We start from the raw sequence: 11,545 nt of genomic DNA on the forward strand, positions 1-11,545 counted from the left end.
GAACGAACGAACGAACGAACGATCTCGGGCATTTGGAGTCAGTCTTTATAGGATATCGCAATAAATATATATAGTTAAAAGAGTTTTTAGAACATGTCGCGTAATACTGAGGAGGAAGGCGTTCGTACGGGGTGGGAGAGGGGCTTGGGAGGGAAGGAGAACGAAATGGAGAAAATAAAAATTATCGGCATGTCCTTCGCCGAGGAAAGGAAGGAAGGAAGGAAGGAAGGAAGGAATCGATCCTTTATTCGAAGAAGGGAAAAGGGAAGATATTAATAAGTGCAACTAAATAAATGAACACACTCTCTCTTTTTCGCGAGATTATTTCGACAGTATCGTGTTTCAACCCGGAAACCGACAATTTTACGACAACCTAATTGGAAAAGAAGAAAAAGAAGTGGTGTGGGAAAGGGTGGGTATTGGGTAGAGCAGGGGGAAACTGGCGAAGGAGTTCCTCTACAAACACGTGTGTATAGTTTTCTTTTTCCAGCAGTGTTGGCACTTGACTTCGCAACACCAATGAAATATACAGGAGCATCTCTCCATCAACGTAACTTCTTGAGTCTTGAAACCTCTTCCGCAACACATGAGATCGCAACCATCAACCCCAATGCTCGAATCGTTGCATTGTCTTCCTTGTGTACCGAGTATCCCTAGTTTAGGATTTTTCTCGCAGAAAGGCGGAGACGTGTCCATGTAAACGAGATCTTCCGGTTCCGGTGGTTTGTGTTCCGGATTGTACGGTTTCAATTGGAAATTGTATCGATTGCGACGTCCTTGACCATCCCGATGAACGGAATTACTTGCCGAATTGGTAACGATGGCGTTACTGTTGTCACGTGCACGATCCGAATTGCTGACCATTACTCGCGATGCACCGTCGAAACGATCCTTCAAATTGTCACCAACCACGCGGAAATTTGGTAATCTCATCCAACAGGTCTTAACTGCGCAAGATCCTGACATCCCGTGGCACTTGCATTCCTTTCGCATCTCCGACAAAACGTGCTGCAACAGAACGAACAACCATCGAACTATCTCTCTCTCTCTCTCTCTCTCTCCGTCTCTCTCACATACTCTTTTTCTTTCAATGCTGTTATCGCGGTACATTCCAAGGCGGCTCAACGAAAAGGATATCGCGATAATCGAATATAAGAGAAGAAACGTATGGTGTGGGTGCGCAACGATCGAAGTCGGCATCGGAAGGACTCGAATAAAATCCAAATGGATATTATAAGGGTTTCGATAAGAATGCACCTTAGGGTAAATTTAACGTTATTACGATAATTGTAAAATATTCGATAATACCGATTAAATTCCACTTAAGTTAATTCGCGGAAGCGAATATTAATATTGTAAAAGAAATTCTTTATATAGATGATCTTCTATTAAATAAAAATACTACCGAGAGATCTTACTGAATTTATCGATATTCGGGTAACCGCCCCTCCCACCCCCATCCGTGTAATTCGAAGGAGAAAAAAAAAGTTATTTGTGTTCTGTATTATAAACTAAATAGTATGTTATCTGTATTATAAAATAAACTTACTGCTCTGCCTGCTTCGTTGTTATGAAGATTCATCTTCTCTCGTAAATTTCGTCCACGTTCACCGGTATCGACAAATTCACGGGAAAATTTCACCCCGTATCCAATGTTATCCGAACAACCACCCCATTCCCAATCTCGGGCGGCGGAGGGTGCACGCGATTGGTGGGTATAATCGCATGAACACGACTGGATGCTACCCTCGCTGCATGCCCTTGCAATGCTGTGAGTAACAGCTGCACTCATGATGGCGTAAATGAAGGCGGTCTCTCGGCATCCTGAGAATTCATCAAAAAGTCTCTAACGAAATTATTTAAAAAAAAAAAGAAATAAAAGGAAAACATAGGGGAAAAAAATAAAAGAATAAGAATAAGAAGAATAAGAATAAGAATAAGAAGAAAAGGTAGACAAAACTTTAGCCGGTGCTCGTTTTAGTCGCGTGGGAGTCGCGAGCACCGACTATGTTGGCGAACGTCTCAATTCCCCGTAGGGGACTACCTGCACGAGAGGGCCGGACGCAGGTGGAAGGAGTCAAGGAAGAAATGAAGGTAAGAAAGAAAGAGAAAGAAAAGAGGTAACGCGACCTTTACCCTGAGTGGGCTGACCCTCGAGCACCTCGACCTTATCTGCATAAGATACAAGCACCTGTTGCAAGCAACGTAAAAGATGCCGGCACCTTTGTGCCAGTGAAGACGTTCTAAAAGAACGAGAGAGAGAGAGAGAGTGAGAAGGAGAGAGAGATGAGAGATTTTCTACTCTCAACGGGTGGCCCAATGAACGACGATCTACCAAATCGTTCCGATCTTCCGATCGAGGCGAATTATTGAAAATTACACCGAAACGCGTAAACGAGTTTTTGGTTCAATCTCGCGAGTAACCACGAGACGAGAATGGATCTTTCTTTTTGTCTTTTTTTTTCTTTTTTTTTTTCAAAGAAAACATTTTTAAAACACCTCGCGCGCAATCTCGATGCTGTTATCGTTAAATGTTACATGGGAAATAATTTTTCGATTACATTATTATTATATATATATGTTTCGAGGTTTTTATTGAAGCTATTTCTCTTTCGATTATTAATTGTGTGTAATTTTTGGAGATCAAATTCGTATGGTTTAAAAGAAGACAGAAAAAGAAATTGAAAAATAAGACGTCGATAATTTCTCGAATCGAATTGTGGGGGACTCGAATGTCATGGTTCATTAGGACACACCAATATACGAAGAAGTTAAGGAACTAATAAAAATGGGAAATGTTAATAATAGGTGAAAGAAGGAACGATTTATCTTTAATCCCAAGTCTAAAGAAGAAGACGAAAAAAAAACTAAACGACCAAGTGGAGAAAAGTATTTTTTTCTATTATGCTTGGAACGACGGATGCTACTTGTTTAAAAGAATCATCCCTGTAAAAAGATTTACGTCGGTGTTAGAATGTTACCGGAATGAATTTCGAGAGAAGTTAGCCAGCGTATCCCTTAAATTTGATTTGTTCCAGATATTATGTCATCATCCAAGGACTACCGTGACCAAAAGGATAACCGAGGAAAACGTTTTCATTCTCTATTTTAACGTTGCTGGAAAAAGAATATTTCACTGCGAATGATTTAGAAGCCAAGTAGAAAAGAAAAAAAAACCTGTAGCTTTTCGTCGTGTCGTTGAACGAACGAATGAATAAACGAACGAAAGAAAGAATAAGAAAGAAAGAAAGAAAGACGATGATGATGATTTTGGTCAGAGTTTTAGAGAATCTTTGGAGAAAAAAAGAAATAAGAACCCAGACAGATAATCATCGCGTTAGAAAAATAACTTATAGACAGGTAATATTTGTTCGTTGAGAACTACAATCGTTTGTACTAATCCGCGAACGTGTCGTGGTCGTGTCTAAAAAAAAAAAAAAGAAAAAAATCCTTATCGATCGTTAACAATCCAAACGGGAAGATTAAAGTACGAGATCGTGAACGACGGGGAATGAGATCACGTTGGTAGAATACGACGATCGCGATTCGAGGAATTACTTACCAGGTAACCGAAAGAAGTTTTATTCTGAAGGCGCGTGTCCTTGCGAGAGAATGAGAGAGAGAGAGAGAGAGAGAGAGAGAGAGAGAGAAAGAGAAAGAAAGAATTTTACGGTTTTCAAACAACCGGATGACGGAGATAAAGTCTACTCGTAAAGGCGAGAAATTGTTATCGGTTTGTTCCAAAGACCGAACAAGTAAAAAAAGAATAGGCGTATGAGAAAGGAAATGAAAGATGACATTGCTTCGATGATTCTTAGAGTTAATAAGACATTGTGTTTGCGTATGACGACTGACTGACTGACTCGGTCCTCGGAGTGCCTCGGAGTGCACAATTTTTCATTCTTTTCTTTTTTTTTTTTAATGTACGATAAACATTAAATAGTAAATGAGGATGAGTTTTTCGTTATCAGAACGTTCAAACAATTCGCGCCTCAACATTCTTTTTCGTTAAGTCCCATGCGCGTTTTCAACGGATGTGTTTCTTTTTTATTCTTACAAAAAGAAAAAAAAAGCAAAATTAATAAAGTAAATTGTTTGATTTTGATACTAGCGGCGATTTGGGGTTTTTTTTTGTTTTGTTTTTTTTCTTTTAGCAAGAAATGGGTGGCGTGCCGTCGTCGAAGCACGTGTAACAGCACATCGTCACAGGGGGTAAGGATTTATGGCGGTGCGAGCAAGGATAATATTGCAAAAAATGAACAGAAAAATAAAAAAGACAATTATGTCTCATCCGGCATATTAAGAGTAAGGGTCTTTTTTGGGTTGAGAGAAAGAGAGAAAGAGAGAGAGAAAGATACGTCGCCCTACCGAAAGACTCGACACGTTCCTTCGGAAAACGATTTAACGGATATCGGCGTCGGAGGCTTTACCGAGCGATTAAATTTTCTCTCTTTCTCTCTCACTTGCGCGTGTGAAGAAGAGGAAGAAGAAGAAGAAGAGAAAAGGGCCGAAGGAAGAGGCAAGTTGAGAGGACCCAACCAATGCGGTAGGTGCCTCTTGGCGGCGGAATGATTACAGGCTACGGACTCACTCACTACCAGCTATAATATCGAGTACAAACTCGTTCAAAAGTATCAAAGATTTCTTCTTTCTCGTACTCTCTTACACACACACACACACACATGGGCAAATGGAGATACGAAAAAGTAGCGAATGTCGCGTCGTAATCCGGAAATGGCCGTTTTTAGTTTAGTCCCGAACTAACTTGCGAACTTCCAAAAGATCCAGTTTTCGAAAGGTCCCCCCCCCCTATCTTCTCTCTTTCGCTCACCTTCTTCTCACCCTCTCTCCCTTTTTAAAAACCATGCCTCGAAATACGAAATGAGCATAAGCGAGCATAAGCGGCGGATCTGCTACGATAGCGATCTTGCGCTTTCCCCTTGTTTCGCGCTGCTGGTAACCTCACTCGAGATCTAATCTAAAAGATTCGTTCGTGGACAAAGAGAGAAGAGAAGCGAAAATAAAAATAGGAATAAAAAGAGAGACAGAGAGAGAGAAAGAGAAAGAAACTGGTCCGCGTTCGCACGAAACAACGTTGACGACTATGACGACTATGACGACGATGACGACCACGGCTAAGGGTGAAAGGTCTAAGGCCCCGCAAAGTGGGCGTGTTCCGGAGAAAAGGATGATAAGTTTGTCTCTGGTACGAAACACAAAACCGTTTTCTACGTGCCCTTGGTGCCCTCCCATTTCTTTCTTTCTTTCTTTTTTTTTGCTTCTCGCAAGCAAACGATTGTTACCTGCTGCAACGTTTTTCATCTCTCCTTCGATTATCTATCGGAAAGAATATTTATACTTTCTTTTTTTTTCTTTACGATATTAATAATAGTAATAATAGTAAAGACGAACGCGATTATGGTTAAATGAGAAAGAGAGAGTGAGAGTGTGAGAGAGAAGAGGGCACGAGTCTGGAAGGTGAAAAAAAGAGAGAGAGAGAGATATGCGCGGGGGGTCGAAAGAGGCGTGCCCTTAGTCCGAAGGCCCGGGGCACGTGCCCTCTCTCGCCGGGCCAGATGTATGTTTTGCAACCTGATAATGGACCTTCTCGTACCAGTTCTGGCTCCCCTGCGGCTCTTTTAGATCTCGTCGAGGCGATTGTAAGCCGAGCTTTTTCGCTCGAGCCGCTCCCACCCCATTATGTCGAATGTCCCCATATGGCCACTTAGTAAAACTAAAAGAAGCATGCGAATGAAATAAAGAAAAAGAGAAAAAAAAGACGTGAAAAGGAAGAGAGAGAGAGAGAGAGAGAGAGAGAGGGAAAGAAAGAAAGAAAAAAAAATATATTAGATGGAAGTAAAGAGGTGGGGAGGAGGAACGTGCTTGTTTGCTTGCTCGCGCGCGCGCGAACTAACTGATAAAAAGAGATGGAATGAATACTAATCGCGACGAATGAGAGACACCACATGAAACGCTTCTTTTTGTTTTTCTCTTTCTTTTTTTTTTTTCGAAGGAACAAGAACACCACGGGGGTAAAAAAGTGAGATATCAAAGTACTTAACAAGTATCTTACACCTAAATCACACGCGCGACACTTTGTTTAAAAGAAGATAAAACCTAATTCGATAAATCGAAAAGGATGAAGAAGGTGTTGTGTAAGGGCTTAAGAAGAGAAGGACGATACACCTTCTTCTTCTTATTCTTCTTCTTTTTATTTTTCTTCTTCCTACTATGTGTATACTTTCGATTCATTTGTTTTTTATTTGTTCCCTTTATTTTTTGTTCTCATTGGACGCACGCGAGCCCAGTGCTATCCCTATACTGCTTAGTCTCTCTCTCTCTCTCTCTTTCTATCTGCACGAAACTCGTCTTCTGTAAATCTCTATCGGGAATACCGGTTGTCAGAGACGAACGCACGGACAATGGACGGTTTTTTGGAACGTGGAACGAGTCCACCTTATGGTCCGTTATATACCTGCCGTTTTATCACGAATCATGATTCCAAAGCGAAAGTTCCTTTCAAAGTCTACTTCTTCTTCGCCGAAGTAGAAGTAGTAGAAGAAACAGAAGAAGAAGAAGAAGAAGAAGAGGTTTTTCCCTTGCGTCCTCGAGACTACAAGAAAAAGAAGAAGAAGAAGAAGAAGAAGAAGAGGGGGATACAGGGGGGGGGCAGGAAGAGGTGGAAAGGAGGATAAGAATTTCTTACCTCGATCGACGATCTTGCCGAATAAATTTTTCCCTCGGAGAAAGTTCTTGGTAGAGCAATTCCAACGACGATTACGAAACTGATATTGACATTCGTTTATTGCCTGATTGGCACCCCTTGCCACTGCCAATAATACACCTGGATTTTCTCTTACCAGCCGTCTCTGCTTTCTCCTCAAGGTCGCGTAAACTGTCGGATCCAAGTGCAGCGACGGTAAGAAATTATTTGGCTCTCCTGCTTTAGCTATTCCCCTGGAAATTGTTACGATTGGTCGATTAATTACTCGCTAATAATAATAATCGTCATTTTACAAAATAATTTATAATTAAACAAATTAATAATCTTTCTCTCTCTCTCTCTCTCTCTCTCTCTCTCTCTCTCTCTCTCTCTCTCTCTCTCTCTCTAAATTTGTCCCGTTCCCTTTCTATACTTTGTAAAAGTGAAATTGATTAGGTCAACGTTTTAAAAGGGTTTCTTTAACGGATAAGGGTGAGAGTAAGAGACAAAGAGAGATTACTTTAACACAGAGAGATATCGGCAAAGTGGTAGAGAAGAGAGAGACCCCCCTTTAAACACAGCTCTGATTTATTCCATCGGATCTCGACCGATCGGAATGTCTTTTTTCGTAACCGAACGATGATAAACAATCGTAGTGGGAATAAAATGTCCAGAGGGGGATACGAACGTTTTTTCTCGCGAATTCTTCTCATTCGTTAAGATCGTTCGGGCCGACACTAGGCGAAAACGGGAAAAGGGAGAGCGGGGGAAGGGAAGGGAAGGGAAGAGAAGGGAACGGAAGGTGGGGGGGGGGGTTTGAAGAGAAAAGAAGGATTAGAGGTAGAGAGGAATGATCGAAACTGGTTCAACAGTTTCGTCTTCGGTGAATTCATACGTGTAAGTACGCAATAAACGTGTGCCCGCTGAGCTATGTGAAGAAGGGAAGACACACATGTGAGTATTCATTTAGGTACATAGCTGCGTGCACGTGTGTGTATGTGTATGTCTATATGTAACTCAGCATATATATATATATATATATATATGTAGAGAATTACTACACGGTTTATATAAAAGGTAGGTCGTCTGCGAAAAGAATTCGGCGTCTCCTCGATCGATGGAGCGTCTCGCAGAAAAACGATTCGACCGAAAAGATTGTGCCCCTTGCCACTCCTCTCCTCCCCCCTTTCCACGCGTGTTTCGTTCTCCGTGGGAAAAGGTATACGACACGACACGACACGACACGTAAGAGTGAATGAGAAAAACATCGAATTTGAAGTTTTGAGATTGTGGTGAAATGCCAGCGAGGAGAAACACGATGACGCGAGACGAGATGCAGATCGCGGGGCATTTGGTTATATATCGTCTTGTTGTAAACGGTTTGGAGTAAGCGCGTGTCCGGACGTAACCCCATCCCCATCCCCCCTCCCCCACACCACACCCCACCATATCAATTCGAAATAGCTCGAGCGTATAGGGATCCAGTCACTCGTCGTACGGTATAATAAACAGCTAATCACGTTACTCGAATCTCTAGCTAGCGACGTTTTTCTTTCTCCTGTCAACAGGGTTTCGGCCCAAACTCAAAAACTTTCTTTCTCTCTCTCTCTCTCTCTCTTTCTCTTTAAATTCAACTCGAGAGGGGAAAAAGCAAAGCGCGAGTATAAGACTCGCGGAGAGACGAGCTCATCTTGCGAGCCGACATTTACTCAAGGTAAATAAATCGAGAGTTAGAGCAAACAACCAACCACTCTGACAAAGACAACGTACGGATTTTTTTTTCTCCTCGCCCTTAGGCCCCCCCCCCCACGCCCCCGCCCCGCCCCATTCGTTCGCTCCAAAAATCATCACTCGAGTTTAAAGTAGACCGACTTCGAGCTTTTCTCTGTTTCTTTCTTTCTTTCTTTCTCTCTTTCCGTCTTTCTCTTACTCGACTGGTATGGTGTATGCTACCTGTTATACACAGAAACCTGATTCTCTCGATGCTTCTATATCTAAGTAAGTGGCTCGAACGATAAATCGACTTCGCTTAGCCGCTACAGGTTCGCGGCGTCGAAAGATAAATCGGGACTAGGAAATTTATAATATCGTATAAACATCTGAAGACGAGTTTAATGGTAAACGTGAGATTATCGCACGTTCAATAGGATTAACTGGAATAACTCGTTTCAATAAGATCGATATATAGATAAAGAAAATTTTGATATTTATATATGTCAACTCGTTAGCGACGGGTCTTAATTTCGCTCGACCACCAACGATGATCGATTTATTACGTATACATCAGCGCGTTTCGAAAACATTGCCTACGCGAATACGAAAAAATAACTACGATACGTGCTAATTAATATTTGATAGGATACGCGCGTTTATTTCGTTAATTCGATACGGTTAATGATTCAATGAAAAAGAAAAAATTATATTCGTAAAATAATAAATCGTCCCGATTATGATGACGATCATGATGATGATAATAATGAAATAGACTCACCACCACGTAGAACCCCTTCCGCGATGTTTGCTTCTAACAACTTCGGCGAGGACCATCTCGTTGGTCGCGAAGCCGAGGGCAACGAGGAGAAGCCAGTGTCTCATGATTAGCCAAAGAATCTCGTTCAAAAGCCGTCGAATTTGGCTAAAATCGTGGATTACACCAGAAATCTATCTATACCTCGAAGATATTGTTATCCGTAATAATATCGCTGATAGATGATGATTAGGACACCGTTCACCAAACTCGTCGTCGATCAACACCGTCCGTCCAACGTAACACCGTCCTTTGTGAATTTTCGCATAAAGAGGGAAACTCTACTCGTCAACTCTAGTGCATTATCCTCTATTCTGTTTAATAATTATTATCGTTATCTTTTTCGTCGTGGGTTGATCAGAAGAGAAAGGCAAGAAGACTCGTAATGCGTTCGGTAGAGTCCAGCGTGACCGACTGCGGAAGGGTCCGAGGATCGGTCGGCTCGGGGCAGGGAAACTCACCCTCCGGGCCCTTCCTTCGAGGGGTGGGTGTCGTTGCGCTGCACACCGATGCTCCCGAAGAGTCGAATGGTCCGATGGTGGGGGAGGCGAGAATTCTACCTGGCACCCTCTATTCTACTCTATCTCGCACCTCTTGACCTTCTCCCTCTCCCTCTCTCTTTCTCTCTCTCTCTCTCTCTCTCTCTCTCTCTCTCTCTCTCTCTCTCCCCCTATATCTCCCTTTCTTTTTCTTTTACTTTTAAAACCGAAAGGGTGGCGCGCGTCGAATTCTCGCGCCTACGAATCGTTCCTCGTTCTCGAAGACGCCCTTATTTTCTTCTTCCACTACCCGGGGTTCCGGATTATATCCCGAGAGAAAGTTAGAAGAATCGGCTGCAAGACCAATTCCCTTCGACGGACAAGTATAGGCCTCGGCTAGCCGACTGCACGCGCTCCTCCGTGGAGGAGCCGATTTCTCCTCCTCCTTCTCACCTCCCACCTCCGTAGGTTCCTCTTCGTCCTCGCGAAGACGGAAAGAGAAAGAGAGAAACATCTCCCCTTCCATCGAATCGGTGAGGCCCTCGAGACCCCCCCCAGACCGATCGAATCTCGGCCCGCCTCTCTCGCTCTCTTTCTCTCGCTACCGTTCTCCTCCCTCTCGAAGGAGCAGCCTTCGCCCCTCTACCCCGCCCTCTATTTCTCTCGGAACAAGATATTATTCTAGTTTGAGAAAAGCAATGATACGAAACACCCCGTAGCAATCGACTAAGATCCAATGTATTTAATATAATATAACGTCATTTCTTTCGTACTCTGTTAATCGAGATTATTTTACGATAGTTGTCATTTGTTAACGATGAAAAAAATAATGAATTTCGTCACCATTTTAGATGTTTCGTCAGAAACATAACAGTGGGACGTCTGTTGGAAGTGACGTTTTCTGTAGAAGACGAGAAGAAGGAAATCTCCGCCGCATCGGTGAGCAAACGCGAGCACGTGGTCTTTGGGGGAAGCGCCGTTGGTGGGCGGGTCGGTCCCCGCCACTAGGCCACGCCCCTCTCCTTTTACCCCCACCCTTCGGACAAAGCAGCAAGGAACTCGTGCCCACCGTCGTTCTTTCCCACTTTTATTTCTTTCCTGGCGCTCAACCACCGCTGGTGCACGCGTGCCTCTCTCTCTCTCTCTCTCTCTCTCTCTCTCTTTTTCGCATTCTAGCTCATGTCAGTTTGTTAGTTTTCTTGTTGTTTCTTTTTTTCGACAAATACCAGCTAGCATTTGTTGTCTTTAGACTAAAATGGAGTTAAACAATGGTGACAATTTTTCTCAACAGGAGACATTCGTACACGGCTCGAGAAGGAAGAAATAAATTTCTACCCTCTTAAACATCCTTTTGCGTTTTTCTGACAGCTGACGAGGGGAAGTAAACAATGTCGAAATTTTTCCAAACAGGACACGTTAGCTAACTCGTCCTAACAGTCAAAGGTAAGAAGAAAAAGAAGAAGAAGAAGAAGAATAATAAGAATAAGAAACAGGAGACACATGCGTGCGAAGGAGAGATGGTTGGTTGGTTGGTTGGTTGGTTGGTTGGTTACTTGTCCGTCGTTTCTCTGGCGTGAGCTCACAACTAATTTCGCGCAATGACTCCAATTACGTTTTTACTACGTCGCATCTACTCGTTTAAAAGTCCGTCCCCGATCCAGCGGAGGCAAGCAGTTTATCGTCGGCAAGCAAAATCCAAGCCAATTACATTTGGAATGCCCGTCCACGAAGGTGCACACCGAACCGTTCCGTTCGCTTATGCTCTTGGTTGAGAGAACAAGGATACAAGAAACGTCTTTGCTTCTTCCACGACGGACAACTTGGACGGTTGAACGT

General features: G+C 42.9%; 1 protein-coding gene across 1 annotated transcript; it reads right to left on the minus strand.

Annotated features, from left to right (window-relative positions):
- Positions 1-456: 456 nt before the first annotated feature.
- LOC106792535 (protein Wnt-1) lies at positions 457-9,412 on the minus strand. The gene is made up of 4 exons (XM_014758995.1): positions 9,195-9,412; positions 6,707-6,957; positions 1,550-1,824; positions 457-1,008 (listed from the first exon to the last, which is right to left on the minus strand). The coding sequence occupies exons 1-4, from the start codon at positions 9,296-9,298 to the stop codon at positions 457-459; spliced, it is 1,182 nt and encodes a 393-aa protein (XP_014614481.1). The 5' UTR covers positions 9,299-9,412.
- Positions 9,413-11,545: the final 2,133 nt, after the last annotated feature.

Source organism: Polistes canadensis, unplaced genomic scaffold (assembly GCF_001313835.1).
Source record: "Polistes canadensis isolate GaletaPanama2010 unplaced genomic scaffold, ASM131383v1 scaffold_466, whole genome shotgun sequence".
In the NCBI taxonomy this organism is placed as follows: domain Eukaryota; kingdom Metazoa; phylum Arthropoda; class Insecta; order Hymenoptera; family Vespidae; genus Polistes; species Polistes canadensis.

What these genes read in the sequence shown, in the direction of transcription:
- LOC106792535 (XM_014758995.1), bottom strand. Translation starts at nt 9,298, where the DNA reads ATGAGACACTGGCTTCTCCTCGTTGCCCTCGGCTTCGCGACCAACGAG. An exon ending in GGAAGGGGTTCTACGTGGTG is followed by an intron (nt 6,958 to 9,194) that starts GTGAGTCTATTT and finishes AACAATTTCCAG; the next exon opens with GGGAATAGCTAAAGCAGGAG. An exon ending in CGGCAAGATCGTCGATCGAG is followed by an intron (nt 1,825 to 6,706) that starts GTAAGAAATTCT and finishes ATGAATTCTCAG; the next exon opens with GATGCCGAGAGACCGCCTTC.